Source organism: Thalia democratica, chromosome 6 (assembly GCF_965202585.1).
Source record: "Thalia democratica chromosome 6, ktThaDemo2.hap1.1, whole genome shotgun sequence".
Taxonomy (NCBI): domain Eukaryota; kingdom Metazoa; phylum Chordata; class Thaliacea; order Salpida; family Salpidae; genus Thalia; species Thalia democratica.
In genome coordinates, this window is record NC_139170.1 from 65,636,389 (window position 1) to 65,660,345 (window position 23,957).

The 23,957-nt window shown below is 23.0% G+C and overlaps 1 protein-coding gene and 1 pseudogene across 1 annotated transcript; both read left to right on the top strand.

Annotated features, from left to right (window-relative positions):
• The first annotated feature begins 2,849 nt into the window (after positions 1–2,849).
• On the top strand, positions 2,850–12,151 carry LOC145839362 (uncharacterized; annotated as a pseudogene).
• Positions 12,152–12,524: 373 nt separating this feature from the next.
• Positions 12,525–19,249, top strand: LOC145839363 (uncharacterized). The gene is made up of 2 exons (XM_082946941.1): positions 12,525–12,917; positions 18,758–19,249. The coding sequence occupies exons 1-2, from the start codon at positions 12,525–12,527 to the stop codon at positions 19,247–19,249; spliced, it is 885 nt and encodes a 294-aa protein (XP_082803067.1).
• The last annotated feature ends 4,708 nt before the right edge of the window (positions 19,250–23,957 follow it).

Genomic DNA, 23,957 nt, shown 5'->3' on the forward strand with positions numbered 1-23,957 from the left:
AATCACACAATATATATAAGTATTTAAACTTTGAATAGAAATATTTTTCGATTTATAGTTAGTTATATCTTCTTTATTTATACTTGTTATATTTTGTAGTTTGTTATTAAGTTAAAAATTAATCAAACTGTATTTATATATGCAAGGATTAGTCCTTGGGCACAACAGGTCTCGACAATTTTGGTTTTGGAGACAAAGTTATTTTTTAAATTTATTTATTTACAAAGGCAACAATGTTTCACCCCTCAGGGATCTTCAGGCCTGCAAAATAATATAAATATAAGACGATGGACAACTTAAAAAAATACGATAATGCAAAAAACTATAATTGAATTTAAATTAAAAAAAAAATGTATAGTGTTATTACTAGATAATTAATTAACAAAATTAAAAATTTTATAATAATGAAAAAGACTATTTAAATTTTAAATATGATTTATATTTACAATAGATGATTTGTTCTATATAGATTTGGATTTGGCTTATAACAACACAAAACAAAATGGCGCTTAACAAATGAGGGTACAAGTAATAACAAAAATATAATTAAGTGATAAAAGAATTAAATACGCTAAGTTTTAAAATAAAATTTACTAAAGTGCGGGCAGGTGTAGAAGAGCTCTTGTGTTTTGTTTAAAATTCGTTTCTTATTAGCGAGTGCTATTTCTATTTTTTCCATTTCTAGAGAAATAAAGAATATAGGTAAAATCTGTAAGACTTGCAATTTGGAAAAAATAGAAATAGCACTCGCTAATAAGAAACGAATTTTAAACAAAAGACAAGAGCTCTTCTACACCTTTTTAATTTAATTTGAATTCAATTATAATTTTTTGCATTATTGTATTTTTTTAAGTTGTCCATCGTCTTATATTTATATTATTTTGCAGGCCTGAAGATCCCTGAGGGGTGAAACATTGTTGCCTTTGTAAATAAATAAATTTAAAAACAAACTTTATTTAAAAGAATTTTTAATGTTTTTTTGATGGCTTTAAGATCTGCTTGTTTTAGGTTTGTATGATAATAACAAGACAAAAACAAGTATTTTGCAAATATCTTATAAAAATTTTCTTCACGTTTTTCAATTTTTTTTTAGAACCTCAACAACAGTTAAACTTTTATCTAGTTACTTGTTTAGATTTTTTATTATGTTATACGAGGGATGAAAAACCAAGTACACATACTTTTTAATTATCAATAAATTATTAATTTAAAGAGTCTAAATTTAAATCAACACTACTTGCACATGATTATGTCAAGGAACTTCTATAAGTTATATAAGTTTTTTTATAACCTGTTTAATTTATTCAATAGCAAAAACTTGAAACTACATAGTAATACGGGAAAGTCCCCAGCAATTCTAAAACTACCTGATATTAGAGAAAAATCACGTATATTTGAGAGCAAAGTAAAATACTTAACAAAACATCTTACAATCAAGTGCGTCCAAGAGTTATATTTCATTTAAAACCTTTTTCAAAAGTGTAGTTAAAGGACCTGATACCAGACCAAGACAAAAGTTGTATAGTGTACAAGTTTAATTGCTCTTGCGAAAAGAGCTATATCGGTCAAATTTCAAGCCACTTAAAAACCAGGATAAAAGAACATCTACCTGCTTGTGTTTTGAAATTCATTTAAAAAAAACTTAAAGTTAAGACAACGGCGCAAAAAAGCAGCAAAAAGATCTTTAGTTGCAGAACATCTAATAAATAATAGAGATTGTGCTAGGAAATATAACATATCCAGATTTAGAATAATCCATCATTGCAACAGTGTATTTGATCTCGTGAAGTTGGAGGCTATCTCCATATTTTTAGAGAAACCAGAACAGTGCAAACAAAAGGAATTCGATTACAAAGTAACTTTATTTAGTTTAATTTCCTTTTTTTTTATCCGTTAGTAGTATTTGAGTTTAATTATTTATTACTTTATACTGATTATTTATATTGCTTATTACTTTGTTAGTTTTAACTTTTTGTGTTTTTGTTTAGAAGCTATTCATAAATTTAAACTTTTGTTAAGTTCTGACAAAAGTAGTTTAATACGTATAAAATATCACAGAAAAACTTGGGAGAAAGTTTTATGTATCTGTTATGCATTTAAATAATCTAATGATGTTTGAGACTACATAATAGTCTAAGTAAATTAGTAATAGAATCAGAGCTATCAAAAAAGAGTTAAATATAAAATATGTTTAATTTATTTATACATTTTGCTTTAAATATAATTAATGAAAGCAAAACGAATTTTTATCAGTTAAATAAACTTATATAAAGCTTAGCTTTGTTACTACTTTATCTAAACGTGCACAGTATTGTAACTGTTACAAAAAAAGTTCATCATTGTTACATTTACAAAAATACTTTTTTTTACATGAGTCAGTTGATAACACAATAATTTGTTCATAATAATAAAAATTGATTTTGTTTGAATAATTTTGTTCGAAAATACTTGAGACTACACATGACCATCAGAACTATAACAATTAAAATGTGTAATATGTTAGAAACTTTTTACTGAAAAATTTGAAATAAATGATCACGTGTAATTACATCATAATATTCAAAAGTCATGAAAACTAAAAGTTGTTATTTTTTGTTCAACAGTTTCTAGAAAAACATATTTTTTAATTGGTTTAGAACTAATTTTTAAAATTTAAAGGTGATAATAAATATATGTGAAGCTTTACAATTTTTGAAATACACTTTCAACTTGTTACTACATAAACAGTAATTAACTTAAATTTTTATAACAATAATAAGAAAATTTTTATTCAACACAAACTTTTTCTGTGTTTTAAATTAACATGTATAAATAAAGAAATGTAAAAGTTTAGGTTTATACAATTAAAAATGGATAAACCTTATCTTAAAAAAATCATAAAAAGTTGCTTTGATTGTGATGTTTGCAAGAAAAATTTTAAGTGTCAGCCGCAATTACTTATTCACAAAAGAGTTCATACGAAAGAAAAGCCGTATAAGTGTGAAAAATGTGAGAAAAGTTTTACTCAAAAAGGCACTTTAACAAGACACATGTTGGTGCATAGTGGTAGAAAAGAATTTCAGTGTTTTGTTTGTTTGAAAGATTTTGCATATAAACATAACTTGAATGAGCACATGGTTACCCACACTAAAGAAAAAGCTTTCAAATGTGATTTGTGTGACAAAAGGTTTACAAGTAGAAGTAATGTAAAAAAACACATTTTACTTCATACCGGAACAAAAGATTTTCAATGTGAAGTTTGTGAAAAGAGGTTTTCTCTGAAATGTACATTGACACGTCATATGTTGACTCACGCCAAAGTAAAAGCTCATGAATGTGATATTTGCAAGAAGATGTTTTCTCAGAGAGGATGTTTAGTTAGACATTTTAGAATTCATTTAGGAGAAAAACCGTTTGGATGTGCAGAATGTGGTAAATGGTTTACAGATAGTTCTAATCGAAATAGGCATATACGTACTCATCATAAGGAGCTTAGTAAAGAAAAGCAATCAAAACTGAAGTGCAAAAATCAAAGAACAATTGTTTATGACTACCTGAAAACAATATCTGAATACAACTCTAAATATGTTTAATGTTAGCGGTGTGTTTATTACTACATAAAATGGTATTTAAAAACTTTAAGAATTTGTTAAATGATGTATGAAAAAGTGTCAAAAAAATGACTTTATACTTTTTATAATGATTTACTTTTGTATATAACATTATATGATCGATGTCCAAGTTGCATGTTCTTAAAAAAATCTATTAAATTTATAAAGATGTTTATTTTTATATTTGTTAATTTTAATAATTAATCTTAAAAAGTACTTAAGGTAGAGAGACTAAATATAAAATTTTAACATAATTTTAATTTTGCTTTATTTTGTTATTGTTTGCTTACTTAATTCAGTATAATTTTCAGTGAAAAATATAAGTTATATTAATATAACACATATTAGATGAGTTAAAATATATTTTAGTCTTTTTTATTATGAATTTTGAAACGATATGTACGCTTTAATTTAAGTAAATAATTTATAATTAACTTATTGGTTTATTAAGCTATTGTAATTACAAATTAATTATAATGTTACATTTAAATAAAACAAGAAAACCTCTTCACTTATACTAAAATATTAAATTTGTAGTTTATACTTATTTTCAATATTATTTATTTAATTGGTCGGAAAAAAAGTATGTTGTTATTATACGTTATTTATTTTATCGTTTTTGGAAATTATGCATAAACACTACAACTAAAATTTTATCGATAAAACTTAACTTAAAATCGTATTTTCAATCAGGCGTCTTAAAATGGTCTAGCTGTTTATAAAAAATATTTTCTTAATAATGTGAGTACCAACGATTATATTTACTAATTATAATTCAAGGAAGCGTTTTATAAAACCTAACATTTTTCTTTAATTATCTAAATATATTGTTTTAACTTTGTTACACAAATAGTTTTAACTTATAATTTAAAGAATATTTAGATCATTTTCTATTATCAATTTTTTTCATATTGATATAACTTCTAACTCAACATGATCAAAAACAGTGACTGGAAGATAAGTTACTTAAATCTATATTTTATTATAATTGTTTGCATAACTTCATTGTTTGTGAAGTCTTTTTATAAATTGAGATTGCTTTTGTGTTAATTCGAAATTTTACTTCTAAAAAATTAAACACATATTTAGGTATTTATTTGATTCTTGTTTTAAAATGCATTGGAGCTTGTCCGATGCTTTTTCACAAAAACAATTTATTTTGTATAGTATAAATATTTTGTTTAAATTGGTATTGGATCTTTCCACTGCACTTTTGATACTGATTTCATAACAAAATTTATTTTCGGATTTTCTTTATTTTACATCGACTTAGATAAAATTTTCATTTTTTTTAAACATGATACATATCTCTAATAGTAGTTTAAAATTACTAGGAAATTATGAGGTGTGTCTTCTTTAGGCCTGTTTAGGTTATTATCTTCCAGAATTTAGTTTGATTTACAAATTTGAAATATTTTTTTAAAAAACTCATAAGTTTTAATATCATAAATAACAAGTTATTCATTATAGCAAAAATAATATGAATGATATAATTAAGTGCCAATTTTACAATTTTTTTTTAAATATTTATGTATATTAGTGTCGTATTTGATTAATTGAATTGACATGTTTAGTTTTTGTAAAATAAAAAAATCAAAGCCGCAAAATTAAAACCAACAAATTTCTAAAATGATGTATTATATGCTAAAAAATATACCAGAATCTTTTTACATAGAACTTGAATATTAACTATCAAAAAGTAGATAAATGTTTGTTATAGATACTTTTTTTACATATTAAAAAATTAATAATGATTCTAACTAAGTAATAAGAATTAAAGTTACAATGTATACTTCAGATATAAATCATATATTACTTCAAAGTTTAGTTTTGCAAACAAACAGACTCGTAATAGTTATAAAGTTTTGTTGCCATCAAAATCAAGTTTAAAATTTTGTAAAGATTAAACAGCGAATTTACAAAATAAGTAAACTTACCTGTATAAACATTGATTTTTGTTAAAACTATTTTTTTTTTAATATTTACAGGGGTTGTACTAGAAACCAGTCTAAACAGTTTTCCTGTCTTAAATATAAACGTATTTTTTTCTAAAAAATCAATTTTAATATAAATAATCAAAAAAGTCCCTAAGAAGATTAAAAATGATAATATAATAACATAAATATATCTTAATCAAAGAATATAACACGAAATTAATATAGTTTTACAAACATCTTTCAATTAAGTTAATAACTAAAACACATGAGGGTTACTATTTACTAATTTGTATTAATTTAAATTTATTGGAATATTTTTAGTTATACGATAATTTACAAAAAATTTTCAGCTTTATTTTGAACTTTGAGAGAAAAATATTTGCAAAAGTTTTGAAATTACTAAATTAGGTATTCAACTTATTTAGTTTAAATTTTTTATGTTTAACAAAGTTAGATAAAAATTTACAAAACAAGCATTTTTTTATTAAACAGTTTTCATTATTTGAAAGTAATCATTTAAAACAATTAAACATTTTTAAATGTAAATGAAGTACATCAACCTAAGTTTTTTACATTGATAAACATAACTTTTAACATTTAAGTTTAAACTTAGTGTGAATCTGGCCAAAACAAAATTAATATGGTTGTTAAAGTGTTTCTTGTAATATTGATTATGAAAAAAAAATTATTAGAACTTTTTAAGTTCAAAATTTTATAAAAATACGATTCGTGTCGTGAATAGTTAAATTCTATTTGTAACTAGTAAACGATATAAAAGAAAAAAATCTGTAGCTTTGAAGTTCTGTTTTGTAGTTTTTATGTTCTGAACTCCAACAAAAACTTTAAGAAATTTGTTTTAAAATATTAATCACTAGTCTCTACAGTATATATTAATTATAAATGCTTCATAACTAAATGAATTTTGATTGAGCAATTCACTTCTAAACAATATTTTAATAGTCTAAAATATGTAACCTACATAACGTTTTAAGTTATTTATTATTACTATTGTATCATATTTTAGTTTGTTTTTTGTTCTAATAAATAGAATTAGACCACCAAATTTTTTGCCAATATTTTGATATATACCTAAAACTATTATAACTTAAATCTAACAGTGTGAATTAAAATTAACACAAAATTTTTCTTGATGTTTTATTATGAAAACTTTAACAAGATAAAAAAAAATTATATTGAACTTAATAAATAAACTATTCATGACATAAAATAATACTCATTTTGTAATAAAATTTTCTTTTAAAAATTACTTGTCAATAGAGATTATTTTTCCAGTAATTGTTTTGTGCCAATGTTTAAAGTTAACAACCGTTTGTGAAAAAATTAGAAGAAATTTAAATACAATTGTTTAATATTTACAAATTTATATATCAAGAATTCTATGAAAAAACCGAATTTTAGGCTTAATAATCATTATAAAGTACTTATGAACAGAAAACAAACAAAAAAGTAATATGGTTTATTAAAAAGTTTATAATATTTGAAATTTGTTTGATATAATTACATGTGCTATTAGAATATAAATGACACCTGATAAACATTATTTCATATTCTTTTTTGTTTATTATTCACATTATATAGACGTGAAAAAAATTTTTCACAATAAGATTCTTTAAAAAGTTATATGTTGACTAACATTAAAGTGAAAGACCATGAATGTGATATTAGTAAGAAAAACTTTTCACAAAAAATAGTTTAGTGAGACACTACAGAATTCATTTAGGTGAAAAACCTTATGTGCAGAATGTGGAAAATGGTTTACTGCTAATTGTACTCGAATTGGCATATACGTTCATCATAAAAAATAAAGTAAGCAGCAACAATCAGAACTGAAATGTAAAATACCAAGAAGCATTGATCACGACTATTTTAAGACTATATCTGAATTCTAAGTATTAACATCAATTCTAAAAAAATTGAATAAAACTATTGATGTATCACTTTATATTTTATAGTTTATTATTTTACACTAATTTATGATACTCTTATTGTTTTGGTATGATAAAGCTTATCAAATATGTCAAAAGTATCAAAAAGCTTTTAACATTTTTAAATTTGTGTATAAATTAATGTTGAATAGTTAGATTTCTTATAAAGGTACGTAACCTATAATCTGTAATTGTATATAGTATAATAAACTTTCATAAAAAGTATAAATATTTTTTATATTGAATTTGCTGATTGGATGTAATCTTCTGCAACTAGAAACTTAGATTTGAGTTTAAGGAAAGTTAGTTTTATGAAAAATATAAAATTAGCTTAATTTAAAAATTTCAAGTTATTGATAAACTTAAATATTTTCTCTTTCAAATTTATTAATTTAAGAAGTTTTGTAATGTTAGTAGTAATTGTTTGATAAATGATTAATATAAGTAATAATTTTCTTTTAGTTATATTATAATATATAATATGTTATTTAAAAATGGTTGTTGGATTTTTTTGAAGTCAACAAAAGCTTTTGCTAGTTTAATGGCAAGATCATGTTTAGCTAATCAATCAAATTAAAGTACACATTGTGACACTTTTAACTTTTTCTCAAACTTCAATGGGTCAAATTTATAATTTTTAGTTTATTTTGATCTCTGTTGTTTTGTTAGGTTAAAGTAATGTATTTTTGTATTAATATTTTAAGGCAAAATGTATCATATTTGTTTATATAGCCATCTAAATATTTAAAAATTTCACATGGTCAAAAGTTATTATAATGATTATTGTTATTGAAGTTTATTGTCAAAGGAAGGACCTAGCCATTAAAACCTAAGTTAAAAAAATAATCTCTTTAATTACATATTTGGCACAACTAATGAATTTATTCATTTAAAATATAATAAGCAATACTTTTTATGAGTTTTATAGTAAAAAAAATTAAAAGTTTTAATAATTTAATCTTAATACTTGAAAAGTATTTAAATTTTGAGATTTAAGATCATCAATAACTCTTCATTTTATCAAAAAAATTTAATGTGTTTCTTCAAATGTGCTGAACTTGTAGAACGACACTTTCATTAATACTATGAAAGTTTTTTTAAATAAATATAAGTCTTTTATGTGGCAGTTGCTTATCTTCAAGCTTCTATTGAGCGTCTTAATTTTTTTTTTGTTAGAATGTTTATAACACTTTTTGTAGACGTTTTGGTTTAATTTGTATCTCACATTATTGTTTAGTTAATTTTACTTAAGCTTTAAGTTAAAAACCTATTTTTTAGTTATGTGATAAATAGTGATGTACCGGACCCGGATCCGGACTTTTTTTTAAATTAGAATCCGGCTGGAACGGAATCCGGACTTTTTTTCCAAATTAGGATCCGGCCGAACCGGATCCGGACTTTTTTTTAAATTGGAATCCGGCCTTAACCGAATCCGGACTTTTTATTTTTATATCGAGATCTAGCCGGATCCAGATATCAGACAAAAATGGCAATATCCGGCCGGATCAGGACCCGGATAGTGAGTACGGTACATCACTAGTAATAAACTGCATCTCAAAGTAATTGGTCATATTTACTGAACAAGTCCTACGCGGTAAACATTCTAAAATAAAAAAAAAGTAAAAGTAGGAAATAAGAAATAAATAAAACATCATTAACTGCTACAATAAAGCTTAAATTAGCATATTAATTTATATATACGTTACTTTATAAAGAATGCAAATATACATTACATTTTAATTTGTTGCCGTTTGAATTTTCGTGCACCCATTTTAATCTATTTATTGTATAATGAAGTTTATAGCCACAAACTTTTGCTTGATATTTTTAAACAGCACGTTGCAAAACTTATTCTTCACAAGCTATATTTTGTTAGCGGCAAAAATTTTACTGGTGTCTTCCAACAAAATGTTTAAGTTATGTTTTTAACAGTTAATAGACAGTACAAAAATTTAGATATTTATAAGTAATAAGATAAATGCTTTTCATTTTAAAGAAGAGTGACTTAATTACTTTATTTTAATTAAGAAATTAGTTTCTTATCTTTTTTTTTGTTAAGGATCTGACAAACTTTATATTGGTCGACGGTTTGTTTTACTTTTAATAACACACTAAAATATGACATTTTATTAGAAACTATTCTTAAAAAAGTAGAATATTTTGAACATACAGTGCATGATTTAAAGGTCCTAAAAAATTTAATTATAATTTACTTAAATAACAGCTTTCAAAATTTATTGAAATGAGCTAAAATACTGTTCTATCTGACCCCTTTTTTACTTAACATTTATTTTTTCCGAAATTATTTATTTATTGCCACATTTATTTATTATTAACCTATAAAAATCTGTAGCAATTATTTTAAATGTACACATGTGTATACTTACTTGTCTGCTTCTATTCTTTCCTTACAGTATTTATTTTCTCACAGAACCCAGTTGAAAGGTGTTAATCCGTTAACACAAAGAAACATTTGTAGGTATAATAAAAGAAGTACTGTATAATTTGATTACTACTATTTAAATACTACTATTTATTTTTTTTCTTTTTATATACTATTTAATCTTATTTATAGATTCCCCTATTATAGAGAAACTAGGATATAGAAAGTTCTATTTATTTTTAAACATTTTACTTACTACAGAGTAACACAAACTATTTAACAGTGTGCATTTGTGTAGTACACTATTGTGACAACAAGTGACAAAGAAATTTTACTGAGCAATCAAAATTTAATGATTTGAAAAAAAAAATTGTTCCAGCGTATTTACAGTAATTACTCACGATCAAAATATCTTATAATAACATAAATCAATATTATTTAAATTAGTATGCACAAAAATAAGTGTTTTTTAACAATTTATATTTTAAAGTAGTTGTAGCATTTATTATAAAATTACAAAACGTTTTATAAAAATGGTGATAAACTTACATGTTTATAAAATAAGTAATTTTAAAATTGGATAAATGGACATGTTTATAAATCATCAAAAAATATTCATAAATCATAGAACAAAGCAACAAAAATAAAAAAAACTATTATTTAAAAAACAAAAAATCTTAATTTTTCATGCTTTATTCTCAAAGGTTACTAAGTTAAAATATATTTAGAATATTCTATATGTTGCATTTTCATACGTTATTAACTGAAAGTAAATATCAATTTAAAACTTTTATTCATTTACCTTTAGTTCTTATAAGTTTTGTTTGCTAATTATGGATATTAATGGACCAACTGGGAGCAACTCAAATACCACAAGTATAAATTGCGACATTTGCAAAAAGAGTTTAAAATATAGGTCGAAATTTACAATTCACCAAAGAGTTCATAAGGAGAAAATCCATACAAATGTGAAAAATGCGATAAAAGTTTTTAACAAAAAAGTGATTTAACGAATAATCAATGTATAGTTTGTTTTAAAAAAACTTTACATATAAACATGCATTGAAACGGCACATGGTTACTCACACCAAAGAAAAAAACTTCAAATGTGAAATATGTGACAAAAGTTTTACTCTAAAAAACAGTGTTAAGAGACACATGTTAGTTCATACTGGTTAAAAAAATTTAAATGTGAAGTTTGTGAAAAAAAGTTTTTGCAAAAACAATGTTTGAAAAGTCACATGTTGACTCACACCAAAGGAAAAACTCATGAATGTGATATTTGCAAGAAAATATTCAGTCAGAAAAGCGATTTAGTCGATCACTTTAGAATTCATTTAGGTGAAAAACCATATGGTTGTGCAGAATGTGGAAAATGGTTTACTCAAGCTTCTGGTCGAACTAGGCATATACTTACTTGTTATAAGGAACTTTGTAAAAAAAAAACAATCAGAACTGAAGTGTAAAATACAAAAAACTATTGTTTATGAATACCTTAAAACAATATCAGAATATAATTATAATTATTTTTAACAGTTTGTTATAAATTTAAATTTGTTGGTTATCTTTAAATAACTCTTTTTCTATGTATAATATATTTAACCCGATATTTATAAACACTATTTTATGAGGCTATATTTTATTAATTTTCTTTTGTAATGAAGCTACTTGTTTATGACAAAAAATATCCTTTAAAAATATGAATATATACATTATTTATACACCGGCAGTATAATTAAACTTATTTAAAACAATGGTTGAAATATTACTACCAGGGATGTTTTAACACTAATAACAGTGATTTTTATAATTTCTAATGTACAAGATTGAAAAACGAAGTTAGTGCAAAATCCCTAGCAACGACTTTAAAACTGTTCAACGCGCAAATAACTTCAAAAAAAAAATTTTTGGATTTGGTACTTTTCAGTAGATTTTTCTACTAGTTGCATATCAAAGTTTTGATTTTAAGTAATTAACTTTTATAACAACTATCAAGTATTTTATTAGAATTAAGTATGTTAAATATTAAGCAAAGTTAATAATTATCCAGATAAATTCAAAAATATCCTTCACTCAGATTTATTAATATTCGTTTTAACATATATTTTTCTATTTATCAGATAAGAATATATTTTTTAGCAACTATTATTTTAAGTTATGATTAAACTAATACAGTGTATAAGTATTAACCTAGTTTTAATTATGTTTGAACTACAGACGTTATCATTCTTGTAATTAGTTTGTGAATAAACTCAACAAAAAAAGATATATTTATTTATGATAAAATTTAGCTGAATTGAGTTTTAATACAAAACATAGCACGAAGATACTCTATTTAAACAAAATTAATCTTATACGTAAAATTTAAAACCAATGACATTAAAATTTATTAGATTTTTCTATTATAAGTTATCAATAAATTTCTAGAATTTTGTAGAAAGTTTTTTATTTATAAATGTAATAATAAATCTCTTCATAGTAAGATTTACTATAACTAACTAAAATTTAGGTTTTGTGGATGTATTTTAATGCTACTTTAGATTATAATATTTAAAAATTACTTAAGGTTTAAACTTAACCAACATATTATCATTAATTAACAACAAAATATGACATTTTATTAATTAAGATGAAACAAATTAAAAGTTTAGGTTTAAACATTTTGAAAATGAACAAAGCACATGTTAGTGAAGATATGGTAACTCCTAACTGTTTAGAGTGTGATTTTTGCAAGAAAACATTCAAGTATAAGTCACAACTGACTGTTCATAGAAGAATTCATAATGGAGAAAAGCCATACAATTGTGAGGATTGTGGAAAAAGTTTTAAAGAAAAAAGTAAGTTAAAGCGACATATGTTGGTACATAGTGGTGAAAAAGAATTCCAATGTTTTGTTTGTTTAAAAGAATTTGCATATAAACAAGTATTAGAGCGGCACATGGTTACTCATACTAAAGAAAAAGATTTTAAATGTGAAGTTTGTGACAAAAGATTTACTCGAAAAGGGTATGTTAAGACACATATGTTAGTTCATATTGGAATTAAAGAACATCAGTGTGAAGTTTGTGAAAAGAAGTTTTCTCGGAAATTTAATCTAAAACAACACGTGTTGACTCACACAAAATTAAGAGCTAATGAATGTGATATTTGCAAGAAGAATTTTTCTCGGAAAAGCCTTTTAGTTACACACTTTAGAATTCATTTAGGAGAAAAACCTTACGGTTGTGCAGAATGTGGAAAATGGTTTACAGATAATTCTAATCGAAATTATCATATTCGTAATCATCATAAGGAACTAAGTAAAGAAAAGCAATCAGAACTGAAGTGTAAAATACAAAGAAGTATTGTTTATGACTATCTTAAAACAATATCTGAATACAACTCTAAATATTGTTAGCTGTTTATTTTGTAAATAAGTTTGTTCAAATATTTTATATAACTGTTTTTTATGTATAATTACGAATAACATTTTATATTTATAATACTTCATGAAGTACATCAGTTTATATAAAGGAGCTATTAAAAAAATTATTTGAGCTCTCCTAAAAGAGCAAAGAATTTTAAAATTTATTTATATATTAGTCTGTCTAAAATTTATCTTAATTAGACTTAATACAAAAATACGTAAACTTCAGAGATAATATATATTTGTTTAGTTTATCATAAACTTTAAGATTGATGTCTATTACTTTTAATAAGGAACTAAATAAAGAACAACAATCAAAGCTGACAATTTAAAATATAAAAGATTGTTTTTGATAACTATTTTAAGACTATCTGAATATATTTCTTATTATCTTTTTATTTATGTTAAGCTATGAAAATAAATCGGTTACATAGTTTTGAACCACAATCGATAATATATAATTTGAGTAAAATAATTTGTTGTTATGCATTAACTACAATGTTTTAGTGTGGTTTATTACTTACTTGATGTTTATTACTTACTTACAATTGTATATTGAAATAATATCTTTTAAAAAAATAAAAGTAATTTTTAACTATGAGATTGTTTTAATATCTTACAATAACATTTATTATTACTAAATGATAACGATTGTGTCAAATTAGTTACTATACTTCATATTTAATTTTAATTAAATATAATTTTTTGAACTTCCAAATATTTAAAAGAAAGTTATATGCTAAAACTCAATTTTTAATTATCTAAAAGTAATGTTTGTTCAAGATGAAATTCTATTCTTTAAATAAAAAAAAAATATTTTAAATAAGTAATAACGTTTAAATCAACAATGTATAGTTGAGAATTAAAACAAATATTACTTAAAAGTTTCTTATTAACAACACGTTATTAATAATTATAAAACTTTTGTGCCATCAGAATAAAACTTGAAATTTTGTCAAGGTTACACAAGCGAATTTATTAAAATAAGTGATAATATCTAAGTAAACATCGTTATCGTTGAAATTTTTTTATTCATATTTTACAGGTGTCGTACTAGAATCCAGCCTAAACACGCGCTGTCTTTAATATAAACGATCAATTTTCTTCAAAACTAATACTCGGTTTTTAACGTTCTTTAAAAACAGTTTGTTGCTCTGCTATCAGCCCAAATACTTGAAAAAGTCACCCCAGATAAATAGTAAAACAAGTGTCTATACCTTATTCTAAAATTAAGGTTTTTTTAAACATCGATTGAACACATTAACAACTAAGACACATAAGGGTTCTTCTTACTTTGTAGTAACTTTGTAGTAAACTTTGTAGTAACTTGAAAATAATTCTGTTGTCTTTATTTTATTATTATATTATAACTAAAGGAACGTAAGCTATGAAACTGAATTGTAGTATATCGTATATTAAACTTGAATAATCAGTTTGAATACTTGTTTAATTTGAAATAACTGATTTAGTATATTTTTTTTATAACTGAAATAATTTAAGTCTAACCTGAGGAATAACGTATATTTTAAAATTAAATGAGAATTAATGAATAGAGCTAAATTTTTATCTAAACCATTAATTTATTTTAAAGTTTTATAATTGCTTAAGTTGACGATTGGATGTTGACTTAAGAAACTATTATTAGTCAAATAAAAGTAAAGAACGTTAAATATAGGTTTAATATAATGTTATATCTCAATAAAATTTATTGGTCTTAATTAAGTATCAATGGTTATATTTAGTTTGTCTACCCAATCGGTTTCAGAAAGATGGTATGTAATGGTTTTAGTTTCTGCTTATACCTTAATACTACCACTCACATATTTGCTGTTGATTTTGTTTAAAAAAAGACTATGTTTTAAATAATATTATAATAAAAAATATTACATTTGTTATATGTTTCTTTCAAAGATAAAATAAAATACCGTTTTAAAATTGATTTCTCTAGTACTTATTTTATAATTTCTAAAATTATACTTTTTTTTTGTACAAGAATAAATTTTATAAGTGTTTAAGTTTTGGGAATAAAGATAACAAATAAATTCTCTAAAGAGTTGCTTTTTAAAATTTAGTTGTCATTTAGAAGAGCAGCAACTTTAAATTTACTAATTTACATAGAAATTTGTAAAAGTTTTTACGATTTGACTCGATAACCTAAAAGTTTTTTCGTAAACCAGTCATTGAGCCAAAATCTTGAGCGCTTATTTTTCGTTCAATAAACAATACATAAAGATTAATTAATGTAATGATAGTTAATAAACTTTACTTATGTACCAATCTTCTAAATATTATGTTTTTGTTATTTTATATTGATTATTATCTATCAAGTAAGTTGTTTTTTTTTGTTACTTGATACTTTTCTAAAATATCCATCACTCACTTATAAATAACTTAGTTTATTAAATGCTTGTGTAAATACTATATTTTCTAAAATTAGTTTTGTTGTTATCTTAAGACTAGTATCATCTACTAAATAAGTTATTTTTGTGAGTGAATACCGTTTATTTTAAATATCCATCACTTAAAAGTAATTTAACTTTAAAATTTATTTAGGTAAAATATTATATTCTAAATCTTGGTTTGACAGCTTTTATTACTCGATTAAATATCTGATTAAAGTAAAACAAAATTATAGAAATTAAAAAAAAGCTTAAGTTTTATATATAAAGTTTGATAATGTTTTTATGTTTTTTTCTAAGTTGAGATAATTAATACACATTGCTTAGAAGTGTAGTGTTTTTTTAAATTAAACTTTATTAATTAATAATATTGTTAACAAATGTATATATTTGGATTAGGACGACATAGGAATTGCACAAAAGACGACTTTTGAGTATAACAAAAATTTTAGTAAATTAGTAATTCAAAAGTTTTGATACAAGACCTTTAAACCTAACCTTTGTACTTATTTTAGTAAAACAGTTTTGATAGTCGTACAACAAAAAAACTAAAAACATAAAAAATATATTTTAAAATAGACGAAAGATTGTCACAAACCTTAATTTGCAGTTTATTTATGCCTTTAAAAAAAGATTTTGTTTACTTCATTAGTTTTACTTTTCAACGCTAGAATAAAATGAATACTACAACGATGTAATAAAGTTACAAAACAAGTTAAGTTTCTAATCACCACCATAATCCTTAAACTATTATAATCATTTACAATAATTAATCCAGTCGTTTTACTTGCAAATTCTTCAGTTATATTACACTTTTTTTAAACATATTATTCTAAGTTTTGTATGTTTCGTATTCGTTTAATTGTGTATTAAGGCTTCGTAGTAATTTTTTTAATGGTACATCAATAGTACTTAACAATAAATAATAATTTATTTACTATAAATACTTTAAAACTTATATTTCTATAGATTTAAATGTCAACGTTTAGTGTAATCTAAGAATAACTATAGATTATTTTGTAAAAGTGACTTAATATTAACTATAGTTGACATAACAAGAAATTAATTATTTTTATATTATCTACTGCATTCATTGATAAGAAGATTTACAATTTTTTTTAAAATTATTTTTACAGATATAGTATAAGTATTACATAAGTCTACTGAACAATTCAACAATAAATTTTTTAAAGTTGTAATTTTATTAACTCTTCTAAGTAATTATCAATAAGAATTAAATTTTAGTTTTGGGTTTATATGTTTGGTTTTACTAAAAAGAAATAAAAACTTATCACTTAGTTAAAAGTTTATAATATGAAAGACTTTATGTTCAAAAATTATTGGTTGATAATTGTTTTTTGTTTAGTGTGAACAACATAATTTGAATTTTTTCATTAACTTGATTTGTCATAATTTGTTATACTACCTAACACAGTTTTTAAACTAAAAACAGACCTAAAACATGTACTCTTAAAAACCTGGAGAGCATTCCGAAAATCTGGAAGAAATTTCTTTTAAACCAATGGCCACCCTAATTGACTTATAAAAGAATTTAAATCATACAAGCAGATAAGGCTATCTTTAAAAACAGGATAACTATTAAAAGCTACATTAAAAATTACAACAACCGTAAATGTATTTAGGAAAATAACAAAATTTTCTGAAAGTATTGCAGCTCAATTTTATATTAAATGTTTTTTAAATAATTCAGCTTTGTTTGAATAGTTTTCCTGACATTTTCTTTAAATCTTGAGTAAGGTTTTTTTTTTATATATTTAGTTTGTGTTTTCATCTTCAGTATCTGAACTTGTTATCAAAAATGTTACTTACATATTGACAAAATATCAACAATCTTTCAAAGTAAATAAATTTAACGTTTGGTTTTTTTTTAACGAAGAAAAAAAAGAGATATGTTTGCTCTCCAAACTATTTGGCACATTAATCATACTAAAGTTGTATTAATAATAAAAAAATATAGCTAACAATTAAGAAGTGCTTTTGTCTAAATTATTTTTTATCTCATGTCTAAAATAAAACTGTATAAGTTACAGTTTGCCATAATCAGATACACGAAATAATTAAACTTAAATTAAATTAGTAATAGACACCCAACATTTTTATTCAGATTAAAGTAAAATTTTATTGATTTTGTTTTCTTTAAAACTTTAAAAACGTAAATTATTTAAATATATGTATTGTAGTAAAACTATTAAATGTAAAATAACCAAGTGATAAAATTTTTCTAGAACAAAAGTATAATTGTTAAAAACAGTTTTTATTTTGTAAAAAAAAAATTTAAATAAGTTTGAGAACTATAATTGTTTCTCTGCAATTAAATATTCATTTTAGAATTTAAAAGTAAAATAACGCTCAGAAATATAAGCTTTATTAATAATAGTTGTATCTGAAATATAACTTCATGTATTTTTATCATACATTATTGTATATTGTATATTATGGTTTTCATTTTATTTTTTACTTCTTATAAAGTGGTTAAATAATTTTGACCAAGTCGTGTAAATTTTAATCAACAGGTAATCTAATAAGAAACTGAAAGAATATACTACTAAAAATTATTCTTAAAACATAGTAAAATAAGTTGTTATTAAATAACTGTTAAAATTTTCATTTAGTACCATGTTATAATAAAATAAATCGTTTTTATCTTCAATTTGTGTAGTTTAAAAACTTAGATGAAATTTTTCAAATCAAGCAATTGCTCTATTTAATAGTTTTTATTGATTAAAAGCTATAATTAAACAATTAATTATTTTCAAATTTTAAATAAGTACACCAATCATTGTTTTTTTTTCACATTTTTTAATACTTACATAACTTTTAGCTATTTAAGTTTAAAATATGAGTGATTCTGGTCAAAACAAAACTAATATGGTTGTTAAGAGTATTACTTGTGATGTTTGCAAGAAAATTTTCAATACGAAATCGTACTTGAAACATCACAAAAGAATTCATACTAGAGAAGAACCATACAAATGTGAAGATTGTGGCAAAAGTTTTAAACAAAAAAGAAGTTTAAAACGACACATGTTGGTGCATAGTGGTAAAAAAGAGTTTCAATGTCATGTTTGTCATAAGAACTTTTTACTTAAACACAATTTAAAACAACATTTAGTTACTCACACCAAAGATAAACTTTTCAAATGTAATATATGTGACAAAAGCTTTACTAGAAAAAGTGCTGTAAAAGCACACATGTTAGTTCATACTAAAATAAAAGATTTCCAATGTGAAGTTTGTAAGAAGAAGTTTTCACAGAAGGGCGATTTAAAACGCCATATGTTGACTCACACCAAAGTAAAAGACCATGAATGTGATATTTGCAAGAAGAAATTTGCACAGAAAAGTAGTTTAGTAGCACATTTTAGAATTCACCTTGGAGAAAAACCTTATGGTTGTGCTGAAAGTGGAAAATGGTTCACTCAAAGTTCTCATCGATGTCTGCACATACGAACTTATCATAAGGAACTTAGTAAAGAAAAGCAATCAGAATTGAAGTGTAAAATACAAAGAAGTATTGTTCATGACTACCTTAAAACAATATCTCAATACAATTCTAATTATCATTAACGTTAGTGGTTTATATTACATAAAAGATACAACAATATTAAAAAATTTTTAAATATTTTAAAGTGATGTATAAATTTATATTAAAACAAATAATTTATCTACATATCTGCAATGACTTACTTCTGAAGACAATTTTTGATCACGATGTATATTCTCAATAAATTTTTCGTAATCTATATAACTTATATATTTTTGTATTTGCTATATAATTTAATATTTTATAATTAAACTTAAGTACGTCAGCTCTAAAGATAGTAAATATTTTTTATATAAAACTTTATTTTGCTTTTTTTGTTTGTTTGTTGAGTTTTTGAAAGTTTAAATTTTAATAAAAAAAAATTGATAAAAAATCTGTTTTTATTTAGTTACAAATGTATAAAAAATAATTAAGTTTTTGTTAAAACACTTATTACGGCTTTAATTTAAAAGAATAACTGGCTACTTCGTTTGATTACTTAATATAACTATAATAATTTATTAAATTGTTAAAGAAAAATAAAAATGGTTTGATATTTTATAGTTTAATAAACAAAAAGTATATAAACAGAAAGTTTAAACAAAACAGTTAAAGTTATTATTAGTAAATTAATAACAGAATTTAAATAAAAACTAAACAAATATTGATTTTTAATAAGGTACAAATAATTAAAAATCTCTAATTTTTTTTTTTAACAAGTTAATTAGTTTTACAACTTTTAGCCTGTAATTTAAGTTCAAACTAAACTTAAACTTATAAACAGTTTATGTTTCTAAACAAAAATTAAAAGAAACTTATTACGTGATCAATGAAAGCAATCATAAATATCAAGTAATCAATAAATAAAACTGAAATACAACTAAAGGAAACTAAATTTAACTAAATAGAGACACATTATAGTCTATTCCTTTTTATTATATTGATAAGTTCTAACTTAATATGTTCGAAAACATTATCTCAAAGATTAAATAGTTTTAAACCTGTAATTTTTACAATTATCTGCACAATTTTATTATTTATAAATTTGCCAGTTATAGAGAATTTTTAGCAGCAATTATGGTACTTTTTTGATAATTTATATATTTACTTCTTAAAATTTAACTTCTTAAAATTAGGTAAATATACTTTGATCCTACTTTTGAAATATCAGGAAGTTTGTGTGACATAGCTTGTTTCACAGAAGCAATTGATTTTTTATATTATACAATTTTCGTTTAAGTTTGTAAATTCAATAAACAACTAAACACACCCTTTCTTAAATAAAAACGTATTTTATCATAAATAGTCCATTTACTGCAAAACTAATATTCGACTTTCAACGATTCGTTTAAATAATCTTGCTCTGCAATAAGCTAAAAATACTTAATAGATTCCCTAACTAGAATAATAGTAAAAACAAGTGTCTGTCTATCTTATTCCTAAATTAATAAAGTTTTTAAACATCTATTGTACAAGTTAATGACTAAAACGCATGAGAGTTACTATTTACTAATTTGTAGTAGTTTTAGAATAATTGGGTTATCTTTAATTTTATGATGGTATACAGAAACTTTTCAGCTTTATTTTGAACAACTTCTATTTTGAGAATAAATTTGTAGCAAAATTTTTCAAGTTACTGACTAAAGCATAATGTTTATTTAACTATATTAAGCCTGTGTTTTACTTAATCCTGGATGATCCTAAATTCCTAACATTCCTCAATGTCTTGACTGATCGACAACAATCTTTCAAAGTAAAAATAATACTTTTGGTTAATTTTTGACGTAGAAAATAAAAATTAGTTTACTCTCTAAGCTCTTTGGTAGTTTTATCTACACTTTATATTTAATAAGTATAAAAATTGACATCAATTAAAAAGTGTTTTCTGTCTGGTTTATTATTTTGTATTTTGAAATAACTTAAAAATTACAGTTTGCCATTGTCAGATACAAAAAATAAATAAATTAGAATTAAACTAATATTTGACACCCAACATTTTTGTCCAGGTAAGATAAAATTTTATTTTTATTGCTTACTTTAAATTTTTAAAACATAAAATTTTTAAATATATGTACAGTAGTAAAACTATTGAATGTTAAATAACAAAGTGATAATTTTTTTTAGAACTAAAGTATAAATGTTAATGATAAACAGTTTTAATTTTAAATGTTAATAGTTTCAACCTCGAAAAATAAAACGTTTTGAAGTAAGTTTAAGAGTAATAATTTTTTCTCTGCAACTAGATATTCATTTTGGAACTTAAAAGTAAAACAACGCTCAGAAATGTAATTTTTATAATAGTAATTGGTTCTTTTATAAAATTTTATGTACACAACCTTTGTTATATATTATTGTTGATTTTAATTTCTAACTTTTTATATTAATTTTGACCGAGCCAAAATAATTGCAACTGTTATTCAACATGTAACCTTATAAACAGTGTTAAAAATAAATAGTTACTAAAAACCAGACTGAAACTTTTTAAAATAAGTTGTTATTTAAAAAAAATCATTTTATATTATCTAATAAAAATTTACACTGTTTTTAGCTTCAGTTCATGAAATATAATAAACTTAGACGAAAATATTCAAACTTATTAACTAAACTGAAAATTAAGTTAAGTTTAACCAACTCATGTTATTTTAATCAACATGTTATCTAATTAATAATGTTTTAACAACTATATTTTACTGAAAACCAGTATAAATACATGGTTAAATAAGTTATTTGTATAAAAACAGATAAAATTTTCATTTAGTACCATCTTATAAAATAATTAAACTGTTTTAGCTAGCTTGAATTTATGAAGTTTAAAAGTTTCTAATGAAATTTTTTTAGTTTGTTTGTTTATTAATGATTTTTAATGATTGAGAGTTAATAAACAATTAATTATTTGTCAATACTAATTAAGTGCATAATTATCTGCTGTTTTACACACTATTAAACACAACTTTTAGCACTAAAGTTTAACACTATGGGTGATTCTGGTCAAAACAAAAGTATGGATGTCAAAAGTGTTTCTTGTGATGTTTGCAAGAAAACTTTCAAAACTAAATTCTACCTGAAAGTTCACAAAAGAATACATACAGGAGAACAACCATACAAATGTGATATTTGTGACAAAAGATTTATCATTCAAGGCCATTTAACAAGTCATATGCTGGTACATAGTGGCCAAAAAGAGTTTCAATGTTATGTTTGTCATAAGAATTTTGCACGAAGAGCTCACGTAAAAGAACATATGGTTACTCACACCAAAGATAAACTTTTCAAGTGTGATATATGTGAGAAAAGTTTTACTAGAAAAAGTTATGTGAAAACTCATATGTTAGTGCATACTGAAACAAAAGAACATCAATGTGAAGTATGTGAAAATAAGTTTTCTCAAAAAAGTCAATTGAAACAACACATGTTGACTCACACTAAAGTAAAAGACCATGAATGTGATATTTGCAAGAAAAAATTCAGTCATAAATATTCTTTAGTTACACACTTTAGAATTCATTTGGGAGAAAAACCTTATGGATGTGCAGAATGTGGAAAATGGTTTACTCAAGCATCTAATCGAAGTAAGCATGTACGTAATTGTCACAAAGAACTAAGTAAAGAGCAACAATCAAAACTAAAGTGTAAAATACAAAGGACCATTGTTCATGACTATCTTAATACAATATCTGAATACAACTCTAAGTATTGAAATCAAGTCGAAACAATTGAATAACTCTTTTGATGTATAAATTTAAGTAGTTTAATTTATAATATTACAGTCATGTATAATGCTTTGTTTAACTATTTGATTTGATAAAGCTATTAAAATAGGTAAAAATCTCTTTTAAAAGTTTAAAGTATAAGTTTTAAACATTTATAAATATGTGTACAAATTAATCTTGAATAGATAGGTTTCTTATAAAGGTACGTAAGCTATAGAATCTGTAATTGTATATTGTATAATAAACTTTTATAAACAGTGTAAACTGTTTTTTATATTGAATTTGCTGATTGTATGTAATTTTCTGCAAAAAGAAAATTAAATTTGATTTTAAGGAAAGATAGTTTTATGAAACACATAAAAAATTTAAAAAACTTGAAAAGTTTTTAATAAGTTTTTGTTAACTTAAAAAATTACTTTTCTAATTAATTAGCTTAACGACCTTTAAAATGTTCATAATCGTTTGTTTGGTAAATGTTAATTAAAAGTAGCGAATTTTATGTTATTACAATATAATGAATAAGTTTTCTTTTGAAAATATGTGTTGGACTTAAAATCATCAAAAACGTTTTTGCTAGTTTTTACTGCTTACCATGCCTAACTAATCAAAATTTTATTGCTTTAAATTTGCTGTTATGTTAGGTTTGCATTTTTATACTAATATTTTGATGCAAAAAGCATTATACTTGTTAATATAGCCATTTAAATATTTTAGAATTTATCAGGTCTTAAAGTTAATCTCATTAATTAAATTTTTGGCACAACAAATGCATTGCTACATTCAAAACATAGTAAGCAAATCCTTCTATGAGTTTTATTGTAAAAAAAAATAATAATCTTGATAAACATACCTTAATTCTTGAAAAGCTTTTAAGTTTTAATGTTTAAGATCATCAATAATTTCTTTATCAATATTTTATCCTTAAAAATAAATATGTTTCTTTAAATATGATAAACTTGTAGAACAACAGTTTAATATTTATTAAATTCTTTTTAAATATAGTTACTAAGTGTTTTGTGTGAATCTGTTATCGACAAGGTTC

Coding starts and splice junctions, on each gene's coding strand:
- LOC145839363 (XM_082946941.1), top strand. CDS start 12,525: ATGAACAAAGCACATGTTAGTGAAGATATGGTAACTCCTAACTGTTTA. Junction 12,918..18,757: donor TTAAAGAACATCAGTGTGAA/GTTTGTGAAAAG, acceptor GTTTGTCATAAG/AACTTTTTACTTAAACACAA.